General features: G+C 39.3%; 1 protein-coding gene across 5 annotated transcripts in view; it reads left to right on the forward strand.

Annotated features, from left to right (window-relative positions):
- LOC138315172 (sushi, von Willebrand factor type A, EGF and pentraxin domain-containing protein 1-like) overlaps positions 1-7079 on the forward strand; it is a 31505-nt gene extending 24426 nt beyond the window's left edge. For 3 of the 5 annotated variants that reach the window (XM_069255980.1, XM_069255977.1, XM_069255981.1), the window contains 9 exons: positions 256-384; positions 2950-3044; positions 3133-3200; positions 3634-3821; positions 4098-4248; positions 4604-4701; positions 4991-5532; positions 5819-6394; positions 6578-7079. In XM_069255980.1, coding sequence (XP_069112081.1) covers positions 256-384; positions 2950-3044; positions 3133-3200; positions 3634-3821; positions 4098-4248; positions 4604-4701; positions 4991-5532; positions 5819-6394; positions 6578-6946 — 2216 coding nt within the window. In that variant the 3' untranslated portion in view covers positions 6947-7079. Of the gene's footprint in view, positions 1-255; positions 385-419; positions 434-2949; positions 3045-3132; positions 3201-3633; positions 3822-4097; positions 4249-4603; positions 4702-4990; positions 5533-5818; positions 6395-6577 lie in introns of all 5 variants that reach the window. The other 2 variants (XM_069255978.1, XM_069255979.1) reach the window with 2 other exon arrangements.
- Positions 7080-9445: the final 2366 nt, after the last annotated feature.

The raw sequence follows: 9445 nt of genomic DNA on the forward strand, positions 1-9445 counted from the left end.
AGTAATACATGTATTGAAGCAGTTTAATCTGTTGCTGTAGTCATATTTACTATTACACTGTACAGTTTCATTGCTCTTGGGTTGTAACAGGTACCCGGTACATGTTATATTAGTGTATAATGTGTATGCTTTTTTAGTCTTTTATTTAGGTTGAAATGAAATCAAATATTTCAAATAGTCCTAAATATAATTTTTTGAGATGGCATGCACCAAAATTTTTTTCTAAACCTATGATGTGGATGTTTATCATCATAGGAAGTGACAAGATTTGTACAACTGTGGAATGTGAGAATGGAGGGACATGTATAACCAGGCAAGGACAGGATCACTGTATCTGTACTCTGGACTATACAGGGTGGGATTGTACCAGGTATAGACACAGAGGTAAGGCCTAGACTATACAGGGAGGATTGTACCAGGTATGGACACAGAGGTAAGGTCTAGACTATACAGGGAGGGATTGTACCAGGTACAGACACAGAGGTAAGGTCTAGACTATACAGGGAGGGATTGTACCAGGTACAGACACAGAGGTAAGGTCTAGACTATACAGGGAGGGATTGTACCAGGTACAGACACAGAGGTAAGGTCTAGACTATACAGGGAGGGATTGTACCAGGTACAGGACACAGAGGTAAGGCCTAGACTATACAGGGAGGGATTGTACCAGGTACAGACACAGAGGTAAGGTCTAGACTATACAGGGAGGGATTGTACCAGGTAGAGACACAGAGGTAAGGCTAGACTATACAGGGAGGGATTGTACCAGGTATAGACACAGAGGTAAGGTCTAGACTATACAGGGAGGGATTGTACCAGGTACAGACACAGAGGTAAGGTCTAGACTATACAGGGAGGGATTGTACCAGGTATAGACACAGAGGTAAGGTCTAGACTATACAGGGAGGGATTGTACCAGGTAGAGACACAGAGGTAAGGTCTAGACTATACAGGGAGGGATTGTACCAGGTATAGACACAGAGGTAAGGTCTAGACTATACAGGGAGGGATTGTACCAGGTAAGACACAGAGGTAAGGTCTAGACTATACAGGGAGGGATTGTACCAGGTATAGACACAGAGGTAAGGTAGACTATACAGGAGATTGTACCTACACAGAGGTAAGGTCTAGACTATACAGGGAGGGATTGTACCAGGTATAGACACAGAGGTAAGGTCTAGACTATACAGGGAGGGATTGTACCAGGTACAGACACAGAGGTAAGGTCTAGACTATACAGGGAGGGATTGTACCAGGTACAGACACAGAGGTAAGGCTAGACTATACAGGGAGGGATTGTACCAGGTACAGACACAGAGGTAAGGTCTATACTATACAGGGAGGGATTGTACCAGGTAGAGACACAGAGGTAAGGCCTAGACTATACAGGGAGGGATTGTACCAGGTACAGACACAGAGGTAAGGCCTAGACTATACGGGAGGGATTGTACCAGGTACAGACACAGAGGTAAGGTCTAGACTATACAGGGAGGGATTGTACCAGGTACAGACACAGAGTTAAGGTCTATACTAAACAGGGAGGGATTGTACCAGGTTATAGACACAGAGGTAAGGTCTAGACTATACAGGGAGGGATTGTACCAGGTACAGACACAGAGGTAAGGTTCTAGACTTACAGGGAGGGATTGTACCAGGTACAGACACAGAGGTAAGGCCTAGACTATACAGGGAGGATTGTACCAGGTACAAGACACAGAGTAAGCTAGACTATAAGGTACCTAGACATAGCTAGAACAGGGAGGGATTGTACCAGGTACAGACACAGAGGTAAGGCAACTAGACTACACAGGAGGGATTGTACCAGGTACAGACAGACACAGAGGTAAGGTCTAGACTATACAGGGAGGGATTGTACCAGGTACAGACACAGAGGTAAGGTCTAGACTATACGGGAGGGATTGTACAGGTACAGACACAGAGGTAAGGTCTAGACTATACAGGGAGGGATTGTACCAGTACAGAACAAAGTAAGTACAGACAAGATAAGGTCAGGGAGGATTGACCAGGTACAGACACAGAGTAAGGTCTAGACTATACAGGGAGGGATTGTACAGTACAGACACAGAGGTAAGGTCTAGTACGGGAGGGATTGTACCAGTACAGACACAGAGGTAAGGTCTAGACTATACAGGGAGGGATTTGTACCAGGTACAGACACAGAGGTAAGGTCTAGACTATACGGGGAGGGATTGTACCAGGTACAGACACAGAGGTAAGGTCTAGACTACACAGGGAGGATTGTACAAGGTACAGACACAAATGTAAGGTCTATACTAAACAGGGAGGGATTGTACCAGGTACAGACACAGAGGTAAGGTCTAGACTATACAGGGAGGGATTGTACCAGGTACAGACACAGAGGTAAGGTCTAGACTATACAGGGAGGGATTGTACCAGGTACAGACACAGAGGTAAGGTCTATACTACACAGGGATGGATTGTACTAGGTACAGACACAGAGGTAAGGTCTAGACTATACAGGGAGGGATTGTACCAGGTACAGACACAGAGGTAAGGTCTAGACTATACAGGGAGGGATTGTACCAGGTACAGACACAGAGGTAAGGTCTAGACTATACAGGGAGGGATTGTACCAGGTACAGACACAGAGGTAAGGTCTATACTACACAGGGAGGGATTGTACCAGGTACAGACACAGAGGTAAGGTCTAGACTATACAGGGAGGGATTGTACCAGGTACAGACACGGAGGTAAGGTCTAGACTATACAGGAAGGGATTGTACCAGGTACAGACACAGAGGTAAGGTCTATACTACACAGGGATGGATTGTACCAGGTACAGACACAGAGGTAAGGTCTAGACTATACAGGGAGGGATTGTATCAGGTACAGACACAGAGTTAAATTTATAGTACTTATCAAGTTACATTGTGCATTTCAATTTACTTTGGTTTACTTCTTTTTCAGTTACCATGGAGTACACAGCCACCATCATGGTGAAGATGCCATATCACACTTTCTACAAACATGGCTGGCTCTTTAAGCATAACTTCACTAAAGAGGTGGGTCTCCATTAAAAACAGTCTCGGACATATAAAGGTGAGGACCATTGTTACAGTTGATTGAAATCCACCTTTTATTGTGTTGTAGGTCAGTATGCTGTACTCCGGGATGATGAATGCTGAGGATTATGTCAGGACAACTAACATCCTCATCAGGTGCAGTTCTAATTACCATTTCTAGGATAACAAAGTGATCACCTTTTTATGAATCGGTTACCCATGTCTATCTTGTCTAGTTAATAGATCACCAGACAGCTAGTATAGTCATGCCTAATAAGTGTATATGCTGTAGCAAATGCCATAGCATATACACAATATATAATGCAAAGTGACGTACGGTACCGGGAAGGTTTGATTGGCAGTTGGTGATTTGTCAGCTGCTTCTTGTCCAATCATGTCATGTCATATGAATGATACAATATTATTTTAAAATAATAATAACTGCATGTTGTCTCATTCTGTTCTGATTTCATATAAAAGGAGGGGGAGACATCTGTTACGGACATTTTTAGGTAATCCCAAAGTCAGATATTCACCTCAATTATTTTGTCAACTGTTGAAGAATGCTTCTTTATTGATATTTGTACAGACCTGGTCGCCGACAGCACCAGATGATGGTCACCTTTACACTGGTCTATACCAAGTTCGGAGACAGTGACGGTCACACCTTGACCATGTCAAACCTGCGCCAGGTCCTGGAGGACAGTCTCCTCAGTGGCTCCCTAGGGAGTCTCCCTGTGTCCCACAACAAATTCTCCTTCAGGCCATTGGATAATGGTACGGTCACAACTTTATGAAAGTAATATCTTGAAGTAAAAAAAGTAAGAATGGATAAATGAATACATAGGAATCTAAGAAAATATATGGAAGTGGTACTGTATCTTATTATCTGGTTATCATTAGTTAAAACCTGATGTAATGTAATCTGGTAATATTGAACTCTCAATAATTATATGATTCAATTTTATAAATGATTATTAAGTTATTTAATTATTCGAACAATTAAATTAAAAGTAACATGCTATAATTACAATGTAATTTGATGTGTTCCAGGGGAGAATTTGAGACGGAGAGGATCTGACCCTGGAAAGGACACAGTGACCTACTTAGTGGCTGGGATTATCTTCCTGCTCCTCAGTCTGATTGTACTGGCTATATTTGTGGTGGTTCGTCTGCGGAAAGTGGCATATAATCGGACATCCAAGTAAGTATTTGGAAAAGTTAACTCTAAATTGAGATTAAGTGGCAATTACCCTCAAGTTAGTGATAAATTTTCTTGGTGATTGTTTGTAATCAAAACTTGATTTCTCATTGAAAGTGAAAGGATACGGCAGCCCTTTCACATAAATATTTTTAAAATGACCCAGCATATCTGATGCAGGTGCCTATAGGGTGATCACCACCTTTATTTCTGTCTGTCCATGTTTGTCTGGCCATCTACAATTGGAAATGTTCTGAAAATAATGTAAGGCTGAATTGCTTCTCATAATACTAGCTAAAAGTGACTTCGACCATTTTACATGTAGCTAATTATTTAACTGAGAATATGTCTGTTTTAGGTTGATGCAGAGAGTAAGACTGAACAACACCAATAACATGTCTCTACAACTGTTGTCCAATCCTGTGTTTGATGACCTCGCAGACCGCCATCCATCAGGTAACAGGCGACATAGTTCTGACTCGATAAACACAATAAGATATTAATGATCTGGGTACGTTATTTTACCTTTAGTAGATGCTTACTATGAAGATAACATGCTCAGTTAAAAAGATTATGCACCGATTTGAATGATTCTATCAATGATCTTCCAATGTCTTAATATTGTATATAACGTTACTACTTGTACTCTAATAAGCTCAGTGATGCTACCATTGACCCTTTTGTTTTATATAATAACTTGTATACTGATCGGAGACATTTACCATGTAACATCTGTTTTATTTAGATAACTTGTACGCTGAGCTGAGTGACTCGGTCATTGATCCATACTGTGTAAGCACTAAATCTGAGATACAGCGAGGCTCATCAACTTATTCCTCCAAACGCAGCAATAAGGAATGTAACCTGGAAAGAGAGGCTGCGCGTAAAACCTCCGAACTTTCCGACACTGCCAGTGACTGTGCCAAGAAAATGGCCCCCGCATATGACTCTGTTTTTTCAGACAGTGACAGCTATATTAGTCCCTTACACAACAAAAACCAGTTCGAGTACGCAAATGTGAAAGAAAAAAATGAAAACAAAATGTTACTTTCCCTGTCAACAAAGCAAGAAAAGACTGTCGATATGACAACATCAGATTCAGAGCATGACATGGAAAGTGTGGGGTTTGTACCAAGTTATAGTGAAAGCTTCGACAGTAAGGAAGATTTCTTACCAAAGGGAGGTAATCCTGTTGATACAGAAACAATGTCCAGTAGTCTACAAACCAGTACTGATGGAACTGAAAATCCTTCAATACCATCATATGCCAACACAAATACTGAAAAGGTAAGAATGTGAGAATAGCCCCACAAATATGAAAATGGCCTTACTGTGAGGTTGAGTGAAAATTTTATCAGATAAAAACAGAATGGATTTTGATTAAACAAGCTTCCATTTACTTTCTAATTAAATCATATTTTTGGCTCTTAGGGATTTTGAAAAAAAATGAGGTAATGACTTAAAAGCTGCGGCATAAGAAATAAATTACACAATGTCATTCAATTTGTATGTTGTCTTTTCAAATTTTTATACACTTTCAGCAATGATTGTATAATCAATTTTGAATTTTCAGGGATCAGAAAATAGCTGTAAGTCTTCAGAGTCTGCAGCATGTGTGTTAGTGGCCAGTCCAGATGACCCGCCTTTATGTGTACAGCAGGTATCTACCGGTACATCCCCCGACATCCAACCCGCCAACCTTACATCTGATGTAGATAAAACATTTACATCACGGAACGTTCATACCTACCATAACTCACTGGAGTCTGAGTCTCCACCACTAGAAGTTACGTATGACATTCCAAATGCACAATGTCCAGAGACACCTGCAGTAGAAGATGACAAAAATCCAAAGTCAGAGACAATTAAGGACAAAACTTCCATTAAACCCAGGAAAATTTCAAAAACAAATAAAGAAGATGAGAAAAAGCCGATCAAGAAAAAGAACAATACTACTATAATGAGGACAGAGTCGGCCAGTCAGACCGATTATGTAGATATGTCTAATGGACTTGTTCTGGACAAAGTCATTCGCTGGAGACGCAAGAGGACAGAAGAGACAACTGCCAAAAATCCAGAGGATGAAGATTACAACTATTTTGAGCCCAATGTTCCAGAAAATCTGAAAACGAAGCAGTCTGGGTCCAAGGTAAATTGGATAAATTACTTTTTTGAATTTGAATATCATTTAACATACTAAGAGTGACTTATATGTGGACGAAAACTAAAATCGGGCGAAGTTTTTGCAGTATTACATCAGTATGAATAGGAATTTGAGTCACTGTACATGCTACTATTACACTGTATAAACTTAATTGTTCTGGTGTTACAGATCATCAGGAAGGACTCTGCAAGTCAGACGGATTACCTCGATATGACTGGAGGCAAGTTGTTGTCACAGTTTAGTCGTCGGACATCTAACATCAAAGAATCAGACAGAGAGTCTTTCCGCAGGAAATCTATGCATGACTACCTTGAAGTATTACCTGGAGAATCTAAGGATGATAGTCACACATCCACCCTCCCTCGACCAATGAAAAGATCTGAACGACTTGAAGCCATGGCTGTCTCTACCCTTCCTCGACCAATCAAAAAACCTGTCTTATCTGGATCAGTTTCTGTTTCCTCTATTTCCAGAATAGGAAGAAAGGATATGTCTAAGAGACAGTTGCCTCCCCTGCCTAGGAATGCTGAAGTGTAGACAAAAATTTGCATGTGGTTGTTCTTATCCAATAAGGGAATTATTTTTATGTAAGTTTGTCTCCACTTTCAGTGTACTATACTAGTATCCTTTTTGAACTACAGAGGATTAAAGAATAAAGTGTAAAATCATATATTAGTTTTGTTTCCTATTCCTATTATGACCAGTTTATGATCATAGAAAGATGAAAACAGTTGTCTCCCCATAAGAAGCACAGTTAAAGTGTTAGACTGCTGTTTCCCCTTTCCCCTTAAGTCACAAAGTAAGGTGTTGACTGCTGTTTCCCCTTTCCCCTTAAGTCACAAAGTAAGGTGTTGACAGTTGTCTCCCGTTAAGAGGCACAGTAAAGTGTTGCCAGTTGTCTCCCCTTAAGTAGCACAGTAAAGTGTGGACATTACATGTTGATAATCGTCTCCCTTTAAGAAGAACAGTAAAGTATTGACAGTTGTCTCCCCTTAAGAAGCACAGTAAAGTATTGACAGTTGTCTCCCCTTAAGAAGCACAGTAAAGTGTTGACTGTTGTCTCCCCTTAAAAGCACAGTAAAGTGTTAGACTGCTGTTTCCCCTTTCCCCTTAAGTCACAAAGTAAGATGTTGACAGAAGCAAAGTAATAGAGCAAGGCAACAATCGGAACTTCTAAGATATGATACAAGAACATCCATTTTCAAACTTAGGTACTACTCTCATACATGTTATAACATGGTTGCCACTGATGGGGGCACTGCTTCTTGAAAAGTGTCAGTTCATTGATGCTGTGTGTTGTCCGTCTCATAGGAGAAAAGGTTGCATTCAATTTCTTAAAAAAGATATAGTATTTCGACATTTTGATAACTGTTCATTTTCTTGAATTTAGGGTGTAATTAGATTTTCTTACACAGTTTTTACACCTTTTACATCGGATGTCATGTTATACATCCAAGAAAGAGTGATGTGTAGACAGTTGTCTATTAAAGACCAGGTTGATGAAGCCAATAATTAGAAGTTAAAAGTTGTCTCCCCTTAAAGGGACACATACCATATCTGTATATGTCCATTTTCATGCTAACTTTATACTGGACACTGTCAAGTACCATAAATATTTATCAATTTCACTTTTGATTGTATGAGTAATTAAAGATAAAGGTCTTGTTATTGATTTCTATCTATATACATACATATCCGAGTGGATGTATCGCCACAATATTACATTTACTTCATGATTCCCATTCTGATATATCAGAATTACTTCCCTTTGTTTCACGTGCACTCTGTCCATGAAGGGAAGTAACTCTGACTGATCAGAATAATATCTAGATAATTGGTGTTCCTTGTTAAACATATAGATACTATTTACCATCCGTGTGAATCATTTGAACTGTGATATATTCCCATTTTATACATTAAGCATGTAATAAAATATGTTAACTATTACTAATTGTTAGCTATAGCAAATGTTATGTTTCTATACAAAATTCTTTTTTTCTTCCTTCATATATAAATGTATCTTGTACCTTAATCACAATGTATAATGAATAACAATAAAAAACTAGAAAACATAAATACCATCTGTCCTTATTTTATTTGCACATAATTAACATTTAATGTAACGACAATGTACACAATATTCTTCTGTCTTTTTTCTCCCCATACTGACCACACTCAGACTCCTATACCATTACCACTCGCCATGTATATAAACCTTTCACACAACAACTCAATCAGCAAACAACCAATCTCTCTAGATTTTTTCATCTCTCGGACACCACTCAAACCACAAATAAGCCAAACAAACTCATTGTTGTCACTTTGTCCCACAAGTGAATATCGTTCTGATTAAAATCTTTGATATCTTGATCCACCATTAGAATGTTATATTGTTAGAATCCTACTAGATCAGGTCAGCTATTATTACTGACATCACCGTATACCCGGCTGCTATCTAGTTACAACCTCTTTTTCATAGTATGCTAATTACTTCCCCCACTCCTTTAGAGTAAACTAGTCCCATCAACTTGTATCAAACATCTCATTGTTCCATAGATCCACCTAATTCCACGGAACATACACAAGAGTGATCTAGTCCTGCCTATTCTGTATTTGTATATAACATTAGTTATCTGCTCTTGCGTTTAGGTATTGATTGTGATGTCATGTGCGTTTAGGTATTGATTGTGATGTCATGTGTTTGAAAGCGTAACTTCATTCTTTTCAGAGAAAATTATATAAATTTTAGTCACAAAATCATGACGTCAGAATGGATACCTACCTGCAAGGGAGGCAACTCTGTTATATGCAAAGACAAAATCTCCAAAACATGCATGTCCATCATGATAAACAAGTCCCAGCCACATCTAGAGGAAACATCCAATAGTGTTATCAAGTCCTGCTAATGATCATAGGACAAGTGCATTATTATAATTAAGCCCCACCCATTCAATAGAACATAATAAACAGTGTTTTCTATCTACACAGGCAATATGTCTTCAGGTCAATTTGACCTGAAAAAATCTTGATTTGAAA

The sequence above is a fragment of the Argopecten irradians genome, chromosome 2 (assembly GCF_041381155.1).
Source record: "Argopecten irradians isolate NY chromosome 2, Ai_NY, whole genome shotgun sequence".
Lineage (NCBI taxonomy): Eukaryota > Metazoa > Mollusca > Bivalvia > Pectinida > Pectinidae > Argopecten > Argopecten irradians.